Raw genomic sequence first — 18,465 nt, 5'->3', positions numbered from 1 at the left:
ATTTTTAATACTGTCTTCATTTATTCATTTAACACACACCTTTAAGCTCCTGATGTACATCAGATATTGTGTCAATTCTGTAAAGTCAAAAATAAAGGGAAAACTCCATTTCAAGGAGCTTACTACAGCTTCTTAAGGGAGAAAGGCAAATAATTTGAGGATTGCAATATGGGATAAAAAGAACAATGGGAAAAGGTAGTTCTGGCAGGACCCATGGGTCAAGCAATGTCTTTATTCTTTGTATTAGGACAGTAACATATATTATTTTCCCCAGTAGTTTTAAATACCTTCTTCAAGCAGTATAGCAGGGTGGTTTCAAGTTTTAATTCTGAAACCAGCTGACCTGGAATGTCCAGCTCCACCAAACACCTGACCATATCTAACCATAAATGTTGCTTTGTCTCTGAGCCCTTATCCTTTAAGTAAGTAGTAATATTATTCATACTGATAATAGTAATAATAAAGTACTCATACTCATAATTAACAACATATTTCTCATGCTAAAAAGAAGTCAATAAAGATGAATAGTTGAAAGCACTGAATGTCCATTATGAATGTTATGCATAGTCTTTTGCCAAGTTATTCTGGATATTTGAATTAAATAGTTTTAAATTTTTTAAACAGCTAGGCTGGGGGTGTAGATCAATCATAGAGTGTTTTAGGATGTGTGAAGTCCTGGGTTTGATCCTTGGTATCACAATTTTTACTATCCTTAAGAAGAAAAGAAGAACGTCAGTCCCTGGTGCTCAACAGGACATCCACAAGAATGAACCCAGAACCAGAGGTCATGGGAGTGAGAAATGATCCCATCCTGCAAGCTGACAGGGAAGAAATTCCTTGAAGTCAGCCTAGAAGCTGAAATCAACTATCACCTCTCTATTTTTCTTCTACATTTGCCCTCCCCCTGCTTCTCTCTGTCTGACTCATTAGGTATGTTTACATAGTAAACATCTTCATGACGTGTTTGCATGCAAGCAATCCCCTCCACAAAAGCAACCCAACTATACCCTCCTGGGAAGAACTGCCATCTCACTGATTTCCAGTGCTTCCCCACAAATGGCCACACGCTAATATTTGCTAGCAATTCCTCCACTAGAAAGCCAGAATACTGTGCAGTCTATCTACAAAGAAAAATATAAGATAACCTTGAGAAACATGATTAGAGAAGAGAAAGAAGTGAGCATCCCTCAGGAGACTTACTGGATTCAATATCTAAGAATTAGCTTCAATTCTTTGCCTGTTCTGACTGATAACAGCAGTATGTCTGTCTTCACATACATACAGTGTCTTAAGGGATATGGTATGCCTGTTATTAAAAATGAACTCAGCAAGTTACTCTGCATCTCTTACCTAAGAATAGAATTTAAATAAAAAAACAATGTGTTATTTTTAAGTTTTGTTTCTGAAAAAAAAAAAAGAAAACATTGCTAAAGCAATATAGCTGAAAATTCATTAACGATATTCCTCTATGTTTGCACCTGAGAATTTGAATGAGTAAGGCTGGAGTGGTAGCTCAAGTAGTAGGTGACCAGCCAGGAGTGAAAAAGCTGAGCCCTGAGCCCTGAAAAAGCATGAGGCCCTGAGTTCAAGTCCCAATACTGGCAGGTGTGCACATGCGCGCACGCACACACACACACACACACACACACACACACAGAGTTTGAATAAACTCAATATTTTGTGAAATAGGCTTTCCTTAAATGCTATAAAAATTATCTTTAGATAAAAGAAACATATAGAAGTTAGAAGCTCTGATTTAACAGCATCTATCTCCTGCTTTTAAACTACCAATAGGCCTTCAACACATAACTCTAGGACTAACAAAGGGCCTACTGCATTGCATAACCATTAAAAACATATATGATGGATTAGCTGTGAGTCTGAACACAATGAAAAGGTGTCTTCCTTAACTTTTAAAAGAATTGCAAATGTAGAATAGCACAGAATTTTAGAATTTTTTTTTAATGTGTGTATACGTGAATTCAGGGTCTAAGTGCTTTCTCTGAGCTTTTTTGCTCAAGGTTGATGGCTTACCACTGGGGCCACAGCTCTATTTCCAGATTGTAGATAAGAGTCCCACAGCCTTTCCTTCTCAGGCTGGGTTTGAACTGTGATCCTCAGATCTCAGCCTCTTGAGGTGCTAGGATTGCACAAGTGAGTTACTGGCACCTGGCTAGATTTTAAAATTGAAAGGAGTCTTTGTGTCTTCTTGAATAGTCTTGGCACTCTCTGAGTATCTCCCACTCAATGTTAGAAGCAGATTCTGTTCTGGAGAGATGCTTACTATTTCCAAAAGTAAAATGGAGCTACCTACAAATAGCTCCATTTTATCATTTAAGAAAAAAAAAAAACCTGTACACAATAGACATATCCTAGCATTTTCTTGCTTACTTAGTAAAAAATAATCGATAGAATTTTAACATTTATTTCACTACCTTCTGAATACAAGCTATCATAGAGATGGTAAATAATTAATTGAAAAGTGTTTAATCAATGCTAGTAAACGTTTGTCTCTCCTATAAATCAGTCATTTCTGTTTGATTACACAGATTTCTGACTGCTTCCTCCAAGTGCATGAGCTTCCCAGCAAATGGAGATATGGAACTCACATATCAAAAAATCAATAGAGAAATATCTTTAATTGATACCTTGTCCTTAGAAATGCATCCTTGGTACACAAGGTGTTGAGCACTGGGGAATTCTGGAAGAAGTGTTCCTGTTTTTGAGCTCAGGGAATATTTACGAGTGAAACCACCCTGTAATTTATAAAATAAAAAGAAATAAACACGTGGATCCAAAATAAAACTGTAATAGTATAGAACCCCACAAAATGTTATTCTTCATCACCTTACAATTAGAAGGACTTGAACCATTTAAAAGGCTTGGACAAATTGTAACAGCATAAACTAAATATGTTAGTCAAATTATTTCTAAACCCTAAGCAATTTATTACAAAAATATTTTTCCTAGCATAACAAATATTTGTCAGTGCTTTTTATTTAGAGCTTAAATTTAAATTACATCTGTTAGCATAAGTTTAGAAATCTCTATTTCAGGGTTTTATTAATATTATTTTAATTATAAGAGAATCAAGAATTGTCAGATCTAGATTTTTCATTTATAAGTGAGATGATAAGTAAATTAACTTATTCAGACTCAGAGGTAATTAAGTAATTGTTAACAATTTTACTGGAGTCAAAATCTGATTTCCAAATTAGTAATCTGAACTTGTCCACATCGATCTTCTGTCACCCTAACGTTCAAATATGTGTTGTTCTTAGGGAAGAACAACTTTTGCAGTTTCCATCAAATTGGAACAATTCACAAGCATATAACTTATGCTGCTGTAGTGTCAAATGTACCTTCAAGACATGTACATAGAAAGAGTAAATATATATTCATGACAGAGCCAGAACATTAGTAAATCACTCCCAGGCGGTAACTATTATTCTTAATCTAAAACATTTTACAAACTATACTAAAATCCAGAGTTTGGGAAAAGAATAAAATTAGCATAGTGAGAGAAGTAAAGTATTCTTGGCAGGAATGAAATTTTGTTCATTCCCATACATTTCCCACAGTTTAGTTATGAACTCCTTGTATTTCTTTGTTTATCCCTATCATACTGAGTATGTTTACTAGACAAAGATTTATTGCTGACATAAATAGACTTAGTTCCCTCCCTGTCTTATCACTCCCAGACTTTGTAGAACTTTGTAGACTCACTATGATAAAACAGAAAGAAGTTGTGAGTAGTTTTGTGTGGTTAAAAACCAGATACTTTAAAAGCACTGATTTCATGTTGAATGATTGCCTTTCAAAGCTCTCAATTTTTATATTAAAAAATAGAGAAGTCCATTTTCCCCAAATTAAGTTGCAAGTTTTTGCCTCAACCTCTGTTTTAATCATGATAAAGAGTAAAAATTTTTAAGTTAATGAACTAGCTCAGTTATCTCACTCACTCTATTTAATCTGTCATAGTAATTTAAGATCTATTCCATCCTTTGAGTTTACCATATAAAAACATTATCATTACATTATGAAAGAATGATACTATTAATCAGTAAAAAAAATAAAATAGAATATAAGACAACAAATTATCTCTTTCTTTTTATTGGCAGTATTAGAGACTAAACTGCTTGATAGGCAAGTGCCTTATTACTTGAGGCACATCACCGAGCCCCTCTTTGCAGTGGTTATTTTCTTAAGTAGAGTGTCATTTTAAGCCTGGGGAAGACTGTGATCCTCTGATTGTGCTTCCCCTTGTTGCTATGGGTAAGAGGAGAGTGCCACCCTGATTCAGCCATGGGCTGAGACAGAGTCACACAAACCCTTATGCCTCAGCTAGTCCTATCTTCTACCACCCAAGTAGTTAGGATTATAAGCTTGAGCCACCACCCTTACCTCATCTTTTTTTTCTTTTCTTTTCTTTTCTTTTTTTTTGCCAGTCCTGGGCCTTGGACTCAGGGCCTGACCACTGTCCCTGGCCTCTTCTCTTTTTGCTCAAGGCTAGCACTCTGCCACTTGAGCCACAGCGCCACTTCTGGCCATTTTCTACATATGTGATGCTGGGGAATCAAACCCAGGGCTTCATGTATACGAGGCAAGCACTCTTGCCACTAGGCCGTATCCCCAGCCCCACCCTTACCTCATCTTTAAAGAAGAAAGTATTATGACAAATTATAAAAAGGTCTGATAGAATCACATAACAAAATGCACTTAAATTCTAATTTTAACAGTTAGCCATTTTTTCTTGTATATTTTATGTTAAGTGAAATAATTGGATTTATTCATTCAAGAAGTAATTGATGAGATAGGAAAAGTAAACAGAAATGACAACGTATATGTCATCACATAAAATTTAAGTTAAATGTTAAACAATGACCATATGAACACATACACATACTATACATTTCAAGTGAGGAATAAATAATAATTATATTACTAGTAAGGGAACATTATAAACAAAACTATAGAGTACAAGAAATCTGCTTGCAAACCCTGTAAGATTTGGCAGGTGTTACCAAGCATTCAGGAGTAAACAAAATTCAAGTTCAAACGATTTTTGGTTTTAGAACACAGAAGAGAAGAAGTACTTTCCAACTAGACAGGGCTAGGAATGGAAAGAAAAACTGTAGGTCAGTCTCACTCATCACTACGCATTTAATAGTTTCAACAAAAAAAACTCTTCAAAAGAAATCCATGAGTCATAAAAATAATCCCAAAGTATAAGGATGAAAATCACCACAAAACAACAAAGGTAGAGAATGCTACTTATTATATAATGGTCACCATGTAGAAAAAAAGCATTTCTCCAAAATCCAAAGGCCATTCATTATTCTCTCTCTCTCTCTCTCTCTCTCTCTGACTCTGTCTCCTTCTTTCTTTCTGTCTCTCTTCTCATTAAAAATAAATAAAAGCTTACTTCATTATAAAAAGAAACTCATTACACAAATAATGTGTGTCTAAGACCCATAAGTTTCTCACTAAGTGGTAAAATACCATAAAAAGTCCCTTGTAAATTACAATCATGAAAAAGTAACCTGCTTTCATCTTGTGTTCAACAGAATTTTAAAGTTATGGCAAATAAGTATATTAGTAAATTTACTGGGTATATGATCAATTTAAAGTCAGTTGAATTTCTATAATCAAGGGATAAGTATGATGGGTATGGGCCAGCGGCCAGGTACTGGTAGATTGCCCTGTCATACTAGCTATTGAGTGGCTAACATCTGAGGATCACAGTTCAAAGCCAACCCAGGCAGAAAAGTCTGGGAGACTATTATCTCCAATTTACCAGCATAAAAGCCAGGAGAGGAAGTATGGCTCAAGTGGGAGAGTGCCAGCCTTGAACAAAAATGCTAAGGCACAGCATCTAGGCCCTGAGTTTAAGTCCCAGTACAAGTAAAAAATAGAAAAGAAGGACATAAAATATATACTGCACATAATAACAAAAAACATTAGAACATATTTGTCTAAATAAGTATACATATTGATAACAAAATAACTGAAGTTTCCTTTAAATGCATTACATAGTATATTATCATGAATAAAAAGATTTGATGTTGAAAAATTGCCAATGATAAGCTATTCATCTTCTTTTCAAATGTAATCCCCACAAAAATCCCATCAGGGTTTTTGTTGTTGTTGTTGTTGTGTGTGTGTATGAAATTTAACAAGATAAATCTAAAATGTATATGATGTTACAAAGATAAAGACTACTACAATTTTGATAAGAAATGTAATCACTACCTTATGTATGTAACTGTAACCCCTCTGTATATCACCTTGACAAGAATAGTAAATATAAAAAAGATAAAGACTACATGAAGATATATGGTAAGTATTTACTAAATAACATGGTGATAGTAGTGTAGGAAAATGTAAAAGAATGGAATAGAATGATAGCTCTATTCTTAGATGATAAAATTGGCATTGCCAATTAGCAGATAAGAATGGCTTCCTACTTCACAATATGGTGGCCAGTATTTCTGGAAAGGTAGTAGCATTGAAAGCACTAGTTTTTGTATTTTTATCTCTAGAAATTCTTTTTTGTTAATTTTAGGATTTTTATAAATTGGAGGTCTGTGAAGGCACATTTGATCAAGCAGAAGAAAGAATCAGTGAACCTGGAATAGAAAAAGAGAAAATGAATTTATGGGGTCAGAAATAAAATGAAAAAACATCAAAGAAAGATAAAGAGAACCTATGGAACTTGCAGAATACCATCAGACTAACCAACATGCAAACTTGGAAAGTTCAAGAAAGCTGAAAGGAAGAAATGGAGATGTAAGGAGAGAGGGAGAGAAAGAAGAGAGAGGAGATGGAGAGTATCTGAAGAAACAATGACTGTAAACCACACTTCCAAAGATGGATGAAAAAAATGAATACAAGCAATCAAAAAGCATCACTGACTTCAGATAACATGACCTCATAGAGACTTGATGAAGAGATTCCATAACAAACTGGAAAGATGGAATCTTTTCATAGGGTTTGAACTCAGTATCTTGTGTTGTTTTATGGGCACTCTACCCCTTGAGCCACATGCGCACTTGTAGCATAATCTGCACCTAAAACAATGATGGTGATAATAATAATATGATATGAGTACAAGAGTTTTCCAAAAAATTAATGAGAAGGGAAAAGTTTGAAACTGGCTATGAGGTCTGATACTAAGCTTATTCATTGCCCTGCTATCAAAACCCATGCAAGAAAACAATGGAACAATATTTCATAAACTTCCATGTGAAAAAAATCAACTAAATGGTAGCAAACCAAATCCAGCAGAATATTAAAAAAGACTGTACACTATGTTTATGTTACTTTTGACAGCAAAGATGGTTCAATACATTAATACCCAATACAGCACCTTAACAGAATAAAGGGGAAATGAAACACATAAAGATGTTAGTTAACTCACCAGTTGTTAATTGGAAAGGCATTTAGTAAACTCCCATACTCTTTCATAATAAAAACATCAAGGAGAAATCCTTACGAATAGACACTACATATGAATAGAAATCCTTACAACTAGAAAAGGCATACAAATAGAAAAGGCTCAGAGAAACCACCATACCTAATTGTCAAAAGTTTTCCTCTATGTGTTTGTCTGAATTAGGAAAGGGAAGGGGAACATCAAAATGGTGAGACAAAGGGTAAAAGGTGAACCTATGCAACAGCAATACTTATACAACAATATATTGTAAACTAACTGTACAAGCAGGGAGGGAGAAGAGGAGGGGTGGTAGAGGAGGAAGGAAGGGGGGAGAAAAATAAGGAAGGAGGTAACAAATTTGACAAGAAATGTAGTCACTACCTTAAGTATGTAACTGTAATCCCTCTGTACATCACATTGACAATAATAAAAATGAAATAAAATTACATTTCAGAGTTAAATAAATACAAATACAAAAGAAAAAAGATCAAAAACAAAGCAAGTACATCCACCTCTAGAGTAGAAGTGTAGATACTAGAAGTCTTAGCCATAGCTTTTAGGTAGAAAAAAGAAAAGGCATAAAAATTGGAAAGGAAGAAGTAAAATTGTCTGTTTCTCGGTCTTATATGTAGATAATCCTAGAGATTACACAAACACATACAAACACAAGTTCTTGGAATTAATGAATGAATTCAGAATTCAAAGTTAGCATACAAAAATTTAGTGATAATTTTGTTTAGTAACAGTGAATAACCTGAAACTCAAATTAAGGAAACAATTTCATTTACAACAAAATGAAAAAAAATGCTTAAGAATTAATGAAGGGGTGAAAGACTTCTACAATATAAATTACAAAGCAATGCTGAAAGAAGTTAGTTATCCAAGTAAATGGAAAGGCATCCCAAATTCATGAATTGAAGGGCTTAATATTGTTAACATGTCAATGTTATCTGAATTAACTTCAACTCAGTATACAAATTGCCTAGTTTCCATTTTGGAGAAACAAAGGACAATGGGTGAATCAATGCAACAGCAAAACTCTGAAGGTGCTAGGTAAATAAACTCTACAACAGCTACAACTCTACAGCAGCTAAACTCAAAAGTCTGGCTTTTGTTTTGGCTTTGTTGTTGTTGTTGTTTATTGGTTTAATTTTATTTCTCAGTTGATAATTTCGATAGTCTTAGGTCAAGTATAAACATGCTTATTTCTAAGAGGAAATAAGTAGTCTGTAGCTCATAGACAAACATGATTAGAAGGTAAGAGGGGCAGATTTATGAGGAAAGATTAAAGGAGTTAAGAGGCATAGCTTGGTTAAGTGATGACAAAGGATAGCATGATAAGAGTCTACAAATATTTGAAAAGCATATCCCAAGGAGGGAGAATTTGATATTGATCTTCGTATAAAGTCATTCAATGGGCTATAAATGGTTCATGTTAAGGAGAAGGAAATTGTCTGTTCCTGGAAATTTTCTGGTGGTAATGTATGAAATCTAAGAAATAATGGAAACTTCAATACTCTAGCTGATGGGCTAAAACAAAATTTGGGGCACACTGGAAGATTCACTGGAAAAGAAGAGATTTCTTTCATCAGGAAATCCAATAGTTATTAAATAAATAAATAAATAAATATCCTCATTATAGTTTTAATTTGTATTTCCCTAATCTTTACTGAGCACATTTTAATTGCCAGTGTGCTTGTGGAGACTAGTCCCCCAGAACTGATTCCACAAACTACATATTAGTCAGTTTTTTTCCACATTGAATTATCTATGTATATATTTTCCTATAGTAAGTACACACACATGTTTCTAGTGAATTTTATTTTCATTTTTGATTTACCTTTTTATGAGCACATATTCATGGTGAGATGGGTTCTTTACATAACCTAAAACAATGCAGTGCAATAGAACTTTGTGTCATAATGGAAATCTTATCTGTTCTGGCCAACATCATGACCACTGTCTGGACACGGTTATTAAACACTTGAAATACAGCATGGATGACTTCAAATTTTAATTTTTAAGCTTATTTAATTAAAAGCCTTATCTGGCTAGTGGCCACTATATTGCGTAATGTATTACAGGTACTCTCCATGATTCGTATGTGACATGTTTGGCCATTACATTCTTGAGCTCATCTGTATACTTTAACTGCTTTTATGTCCTGTTTTTCATAAGTAATACTGTCCATATCATTGAAAGATCCTCTTAATCAATAAAAAAATTATTCAGTGCCATAAAAGTACTGTGCCTAATAAAATCATTTATTTACTTTTAGCCATTTAACTTACATATAGTCTTCACTAACATTAATAATAATTTATGCATAAATTTTTCTACTTTTATTTTCCTGTGGGATTAGTGCAAAAGTAACATTAGCAGGGAGAGGGACTCCTCAGTCTCTTTTCTATTTTTATTATTTTGTGTTTTTTTCCCCCGTGCCAGAGTTAGAACCCAAACAAACATTGTAATAAGGTACATCCTCAGACCTTTTTAAGTCTCTTACACAGCTTCCAACTATTTCCTACTATCACTACTATCTCATGAGTTTATCTCAGCAAACATTGGGCAGCTTCATGATGATTTCTTAACATATGGTAATTTTATACTGTAAAATATAATTGTGGTTTTTTTGCTTTTTGGTAGTATTAAATATATTTATTAACCTGTGCACTATTATATGAATTAGCATTTAATTTGTTGGTTAAGCCTTCTTCTTTTTAATTTATTGTAGGATTTCTTCATGTAGTAGATATATTGTCATATTTGCTGAAGATACTTCCACCAATTTCTCCTTTTTTCTTCAATTTTTGTATGATGCATTGGATATAAAGAACATTCCATTTTCTGTCCTTTTCTTTTTCCTTTGACAATTCTAATGTTTTTCAGTTATTTTAAAAGTGGGTTTCCCTATCTTGACAGGGTGGTAGATACCTATACTTCCTTCTAATTACTCATTCTATATTTAATATTTTGTATGAAACTGGTTTTAAAGTATGCGTTACAAATTTTTCTAAAATAATCCATAGCCAGAATAAGGTTTATAATACACAGTCTGATGCTATCTTTTCCCTTCAATTCATTCCAGAATTCTTAATCTAATCCCACTCCTACCTATTGCATAGGGTCTACTCAGCACCTCATGCTGTGCTGAGTTGATTTATGTATTTTTCTTTCTTTCCTTCCTCCCTTTCCTTAGTATCTTCCTTCCTTCTTTCTTTCTTTATTTATTTCTTCTTTCTTTCATTATGATACTTTCTCCAAACCCCAGGTAGCCTTCAAATTCACTGTGTAGCTCACACTGGCCTAGAACTTGTACTCTTTTTGCCCTAACTTCCATGATGCTGGATCTACAGATGTGCAGAATACTTTCCGTTTATCAAGAATATTTTATTTAAACTTTACTTACTAAATGTACAACTGAATTTGTAGTGTAGTTTTGCAAGAAGGAAAACTAGACTTAGGAAATATATATGTATAACTTAAGGTAGCAAAACTTGCTGTGCTTTTGGCACATGAGTTGATGGCTCACAGTTACTTGCAGCCTCATCAAACTGGGAGAACAAACAGCTGAGAGAAGCACTTAAAGTCTCTACTGACCTAATCTTTAGTGGACCAACATGTATTTCTAAATCAATACTTTCACAATCTCACAATTGTTTATTTTAATAAAAAGCTATTATTTTATTGATAATAAGAGCAATCTGAGGGAGTTTACTATGTAAATAGCCATTACTAGAGAGAAATTAGTTATTTCACAATGTTGGAGGCTTTTATTATTTCTTAAGATAATATGCTTGAATCATTTCAATCAACTAAAATGGAGTTACACTTACCTCAAGTTCAAGTTTACCATGCAACCCCATTGTAATGTGCCCTTAGTTCTGTGGCACCATGTTTTAATGGTTTGTTAACTTGAAGATAATTTGGCCTTATCATGTGCCTAATTAGCCATGCAGTTCCTAATGGCAGTCTAACTCATTTAGATAAAGACAGTTTGCTGATCTGTTCTTTAAGGAGAGGTTGGTGAGAAAGCCTAGAGAGAAAGATTGTGTGTGTGTGCGTGTGTGTGTGTGCATCTGTGCATGCATAAATACATATACAAAGTAGCAAATGATAGTATAGGAAAACATTGGAGCTCCTTGATGATTATGAAAGAGTTTTTTAAAAGCACTAGGTTTTTAAAATTTTTTCAGTATCATAATGGGGTTTTGATTTTGGCTGGGGACCAATGATAGTGTCCCTCCTCCTCCTCCTCCTCCTCCTCCTCCTCCTCCTCCTCCTCCTCCTCCTCCTCCTCCTCCTCCCCCTCCTCCTCCCCCTCCCCCTCCCCCTCCCCCTCCCCCCACTTCTTTTCAAAAATCTCCTGTCTGATATTAGGTGAAAATTACTGAAAAATTATCCCTTCAAGATTGAAGTTGTCCAGTAGGACTATGTAAATCTGCATTCCTTGCCCATAGCCTGACTTAGCTGGTCTAAAGTTCTCAGTGTTTTCAAGAAGCTCCTGATAAACTAAGGGGTTTTTTTTCTGTATTTACATATGGGATGATTGACGAGTGTGATTGAGTTTGTAAGACATAATGCAATAAATATAAAGATGAAAATATTTCTTACCTCATTCTTTAGCTTGCTCCCAGAAAACCTTTAAAAAAATCAATACATTTTTCATTAGTTCAAAAAGAAAATTACAACTATAGCAGTCAAGGAAATGCAGAAGACCAGAAACAATAGGAACTGGATTCAGATTTTCAAAAGAATCCAAGTACATTTCTCAACTAAAAGTAAATAGAAGCCATGTAGGAGAAAATTAAATGAGATATATTTATAAAAGTCAGGCAACAACTGAAGCTAGCAAAGGACCTCTTTCTATGAAAGATTTGTGTTAGTCTACCTCCATTTGTATTTTATAGTAGGCAGTGGCTAGCAATCTGCCATCGTGATAACTTTTTCCACAAAATATATTACTTGTGAAAATAATTTGTTCTTTCAAGAGGTAGTAGTTTGTAGTAATCATACCAAAGGCAATCTCAGATGCAGTTTAAACTATTTTGAATAATTCTATATGAGCTCTTGTTTTATTGTATATCACTAGTATATGCCTCAGGATAGTTAGTGGAAGCTTAAAGCAGTGTGCTCTTTATATTCATTTATGAGTTTTCTGTCACAGAGACCCAAACAGGTAAATTAGCTTCATTTTACTAAAATACAATCATATTCAAACATCGTGGTAAGACTATAGTCCATATACAAATCTTTCACACAATTGTCTCTTAGAAAAAGTGCATTTTTCTAACTTCGTTTTATTGGATTCAATCTGAAATTAGATCCAGTTTTATGAGAAAATATTAATTTAACTGTAAGTTTGCAGTGGGCAATGGTGGCTCACTTCTATAATCTGAGCTACTCAGGAGACTGATATCTGAGGACTGAAGTTCAATGCCAGTCCAATCAGGAAAGTGTAGAGACTCTTAAGTCCAATTAACAACCAAAAAGCCAGAAGTGGGAGTTGTGTCTCAAGTGGTTGAGCACTAGTCTAGAGCAAAAAAGCTTAGAACAGTGGCTAGACCCTGAGTTTAAGCCCCATGCCCAGCATACACACCCAAAACAGCAACAACAAAAATCAAACAAACCTTCATTTCTCTTTGATTCTTTTTCATTAAGTATTACAAATTGTAAAGTTTTACTAAGAAATCAAGACTTTATAGTTATAAATTCTCATACAGAGTTAAAATTAAAGTAGGATGATTAGAAGAAAGCATTTTGAGGGAAAAAATAGAAAGTCATTTTGTTCAATAGATACCATGCATATTAAAAGAAATGTAGAGAAATGTGTCTTGAATATGGTATGACTCTACCTTGTTAGGCCCTTTCCAGAATACACGGAGTGGTAATAGGCACTGCTCTCTTTGATGCCAATCCCATAGTAATGATACCTAGGGCAAGGACAGGAAGGAGCTTGTCGTTAATGAAGAGAGTAAAGTCAAACTAAACCTTCCCTGGGACAGACCACTTCCCACTTATGTGTCTGTCCTTTCCACTTGCATTCCTCAAAGATAAAGAAAAGAACAAAATAACAAGAAGATGAGGATGCCCAATGGGCTCCAGCCTACCATTAAAACAACAATGTGGAAGGATCCAGGTTAATGAATGTCTGTTATGACTGTGGCAGGGAGGAAGTCATTTTCAAGTTGTCAGCATAAGTAGAAAATAATCATTCATCTGAACAGAGAAGTATCATAACTGATCCACTTCTACATAGTAGGAAAAAAAATCTTAGGATACACAAGGGAAAAGTATGTTGGAATCAAGAAAAGAATGGAAGAAGTAACAAACAATAAAAAGAAAAAACTCAAAATAATAAACTAATTTATATCACTAATTAGAAACTAAAGGAAGAAAGCTTAATTCATAAAGGTCTTACCAAAACCCATACATTAACAAAAACAGATAAGGGGAAAACTTTAAATTTATGAATAACAGTAGATTTAGGTAATATTCCGTCTTGTATATTCATAGAATTAGTGAAGCTTGGAGTCTGAAATAAGTGCCAACATTTCCCTTACTCAACTTTGGATCACCATACCAAAGGAAGAAATAAAAGAAGTGATTTTGAGAACATGGAGATCTCTTGGGATGGGAAGCTATTGTAATGTAATTGCATGTCCTTTTTTAAAGCTTGCTCTTGTTCCATATACTGTATCATTCAAATAGCCATTTGCTAATAGAACATATATTAAGCACTGCAATAGGAGTCAATAATCTTCTTTTATAATAATTTCTAGTTTCTTGTCCTTATCCCTAACCTTTTTCAACATGGAAGCAATGTTATGCCGTTGTGAAGTGATTTTTTCATGGAGACTGAGAAGAAACTAATTTGCTTTCGCAGAGGATAAACAAAACTTTTAAGTCGAAGACATGAATGAGAGTTCAATAAGTAGTAACAGTACATACTTGCCTGGCCACGGGACCATTGTCAGTACAATGATGAATAAAACACACAAGGAAATGATGCTGAAGAATATTTGAATTTCAAATGCTACCCCATTTCATGGCCTCCTGAACTAGATTCTTACAGATAGTAGAATAGGAATCATCCTGACCCGCACTGAGACAAAGCAGATTCCCAAGTTTGAAACTATCCTATGGTCACATTCCTTTTGAACTGCAACATCCTTCAGGACCTCATTAATATTGACTAATACTAAGTTGACCTTGTTATCTTACTCATGACATTAAGAATAGTTTCATTACACTAATTTGTTTCTCTTTTTTAGAAAATGACTTGTGCTGTTTATCATTACTGTACAGGTTATCTTTACAAATAGCAGTATATAATATTTCTACCTGAATTCAGAATCAATGTTTTTTATCTATCTCTCAAAGGGTCCTTTCAAACTAATGACAGTGACAACCCATACGCCAAAAAAGTGACTTAGCCAACTTCTTTAGCTCTGTATGGGAGAAGCAGTATCTTTTCTTCCACTAGCAATGTCCCATAATGTAGATATACTGATATAGCTCAATGTTCTATCTGTGTATTCTTATAAATTAGCTAGGAGATGGAAAACCACTAAGAGTATGCTCTCTTTTGTTCAAAAATGTATTTAGTATTTACTATACATTATGTAGTAAAGAGCAAGTAGTTGTAAGTGATCTGGGACCTGGAGGAGTTGATATTCTATGCATGGTGTGGGGGGAATCATTCAAAGAAAGAATTGTAACTCTATCATACGTATTACAAAGTAGATGATAGGAGCAATTACTATTTGTGAGCATCTATTTCAAGCAAAGAATTATATTCATTATTACATACAGTCACAATCCAAGTGCAGTGTTATTGGGATTTCAATTTCAGGACAGAGGTTCAAACTAACTGATTTATTTTTAAAAAAAAAAGTTTATTTTAAAATATTATGAATTTAATGGCAAAATTCAAGCCTGTTGCTCTCTCGAACACACTAATTCAAAACAGTATGCAGGTTTAACACTTGAAGTACAGAATCTATATTTAATTTTGCATCTTGTTTGCTTACAATTAGAAATTCTTACATAAAATATATTTTGAATGTGTTTGCACTTGGTATTTCCTCTCCTCTAGTACATCATGAATTATGGCAAACACAGATAATAATGGTAAGTCATTAAAGCCTACGCCACTGGCACTGAATATTTTGCATTTCACAATCTGTACAAAAACAGTCTTCTTCTAGAAAATAAGCTCCCTGTAAGAAGAAGTCAATAAATATTTGCTGAGTAACTGAATGAATAACATGAAAAAAGCTGAGAATAATATCTCATAAAGAAAACAATAAAAAAACTGTTAATGATGGTATGCATAGATTATTATCTACTTAAATATTAAATTTTGATAAAGATTAAAATGTCTCTCTAGGCAACGGTAGTTCCCACCAGTAATACTAGTGACTCAGGAAGCTGGGATCTAAAAAGTGAGATTTGAAGCCAGCCTGAGCAAGAAAGTGCATGGGAATTTATCTTCAGTTAACCACCAAAAAGTCAAAAGTGGAGCACAAGTGGTAGAATGTGAGCTTTGAGCAAAAAAAAAACCCAAAAACTCAGGGACAGTGCTCAGGTTCTGAATTCGAGGCCAAGGACTGGCAAAAATAAAATAAAGCAAAATAAAATAGCCCATTTATGTAGAAAGGCTATTCTAGCAATACACATCTCAATGCTCTGCAAAATCATTTTGTAAAGAATTTTTCAGTACCTTCACATATTTCATACCAAGTTTCTTCTGGAGTCAGAGAAATAATCACACACACACACACACACACACACACACACACACACACACACACACACACACACCTTAATCTTTCTGTCTAACTAGGTGCTGATTTAGGGGCTTTCAGGAAAGAGAAGAGGAGATGATAAGTGAGCAGTCTGTCTTCCTAACAGTCAAAGATAAACCTCATAAAACTGGGAAGAGTGAGTTCATACAGAGTATATGTGTACTTCTCATCTCCCTTGCAACATTTTATAGCACTCTTCTGCTATTAATAGGTTTCCCTAAAATAAACTCTGCTAGGAAATACCATGCAAACTAACAAGGACATATGCTGGCCCATATTAGGTAAAGGTGAGGTTTGTCTCATGGAACAAGTAGTTGTAAGACTTTAGATATCAATACTTGATATTGGTTTTGTAGGCTATTCTGAATAAAGATTTCCAAGTATTTCACAGTTCTCGCATATATTTACTACAGAATCTAAATGATCAATGCCAAATATTCTTGGGTTTCAGTAGCTAATTTTGCTAAGAAAATGTTGTGTCACAAATGGACCTTTCTAACAAAATTCACTCCCAGTCTTCTACTACTTTGTGTCAAGTGATAGGCATCATTTATAAGTTACAAATGAATGAGAATAGTTCATGAGTGTTGCAACCTTTTAAAGTGAATGTGAAATACAATATATTTTAGTGGGACAAATGATGTACGTTCTGTCTAACACTTTTCTTCATTTGCCGATCACTTTTCATCCATACTTTTATTACTCCTTTTCCGTGTCAGTGCTGGTCCTCATACAAAATTCTTGAAACATATGTTCCCAGTGAGCTAGCAGACCTGGTGTTAGTTTACACTGCACAAATGATAACTGATAAGGAAATGATGGGATTAAGCTGTTCACGGACTTGCAATAACTTGCTCTGATAAGAGCAGCTGCCCTATCAGTTTTATTAGACCACTAAATCACCACTAATAAATGAGATAATAGCTTTTGTCCATCAAGTCTGAAAACCAAGATTTGGTTGATCAAAGTCTACAAGAAATTAAAATGTAACTCCAAATCAAACAGTCTACCATGTAGATGAAATCTAATTGTGGGCTCAGTCATGTTCTCCCTTACTTTGCCAAGGCATTCTGCAAGAATACTTTGCAAGAATGGGATATGGGATCTTCTTACACATCAAAAGAGATGAAAATTTCTGACACCCAGATGGCACTAATAAAGTGTTAATAATTAATCATTAATACCAATAGTGAGCTTTTTTGATAACAGGTACCCTATCTCTATAACTCATTGTATCTCCAAACTTTGCTTTTTACATCGATACCTCAATGAATGGATTAAACATAAATAAATGGATTAATTTTTCCTGATATAGTATACCCATAACCACAAAATATGCAGCAATTACTCAGTTATTCTATTGTAACTATAGAATTTTGTTTCATTATTCTTTATTGGAAATCTAGGAAAATGATGGAAGGAGTGACATTGACCAATATATATTGTACTCAAATTAACATTGTTGAGTTGAAACCTTGTTGTACAACTAGTTAAATATAAAATACATTAAAAAAAAATAAAAGAAAACCTTAAAGTAAGGTACTACAAGTGACTCATGCCTGTAATCCTACCTGTTCAGGAAGCTGGGACCTGAAGGATCATAGCACAAAGCCAGCCTCGACAGGAAAGTCCATAAGACTCTATCTTCAAGATAACCACCAAAGGCCAGGAGTCTGGCCTAGTGGTAGAGAGCTTGCCTAGCATGCACGAAGCCCTGGGTTTGAGTCCTCTGTACCACATACACAGAAAAAGCCAAAAGTGGTGCTGTGGCTCAAGTGGTAGAGTGCTAGCCTTGAGCAAAAAGAGCCCAAGGACAATGCCCAGGCCCTGAGTTCAAGCCCCAGGACTGGCAAAATAATAAACAAAAGCAAGATAACTATTAAAAAGCCAGACTAATATGTGGCTTAAATGATAAGCAAGCAAGCCAAGCAATCATAAGACCCTGAATTGAAACCCCATTACTGGCAAAAGAAAAAAGAGAAGAGAGCACTTAAATGTAAACATATTGTGGAGAATAAAACTCTTGTTGTTGGTAGTAGTCAAAGAGAAGAAAAGGAAACATGAAAGTGAAGTCAGTTTCTGTCTTGACACCTAAGACCTGCAGTCTTCCAGTGGGTTTGCTGGTTTTCTTGGCAAGGAGGGAAGGTGAAAGGCTGGAGAACTGAGCTGCTATGGCCATGTACAATGGTTTGTCACCAAAGCACACTTTCTAGGTGCTCT

The 18,465-nt window shown here is 34.4% G+C and overlaps 1 protein-coding gene across 1 annotated transcript in view; it reads right to left on the bottom strand.

Annotated features, from left to right (window-relative positions):
• The window catches only part of Rfx6 (regulatory factor X6), a 44,813-nt gene that overhangs the window by 16,447 nt on the left and 9,901 nt on the right, over nt 1-18,465 (bottom strand). The window contains exons 5-7 of the mRNA XM_048354631.1: nt 13,291-13,368; nt 12,050-12,077; nt 2,649-2,756 (exon numbers count right to left, since the gene is read on the bottom strand). Coding sequence (XP_048210588.1) covers nt 2,649-2,756; nt 12,050-12,077; nt 13,291-13,368 — 214 coding nt within the window. The remainder of the gene's footprint in view (nt 1-2,648; nt 2,757-12,049; nt 12,078-13,290; nt 13,369-18,465) is intronic.

This window comes from Perognathus longimembris, chromosome 9, assembly GCF_023159225.1.
Source record: "Perognathus longimembris pacificus isolate PPM17 chromosome 9, ASM2315922v1, whole genome shotgun sequence".
In the NCBI taxonomy this organism is placed as follows: Eukaryota; Metazoa; Chordata; class Mammalia; order Rodentia; family Heteromyidae; genus Perognathus; species Perognathus longimembris.
This window is presented reverse-complemented; position numbering and strand designations above follow the sequence as displayed.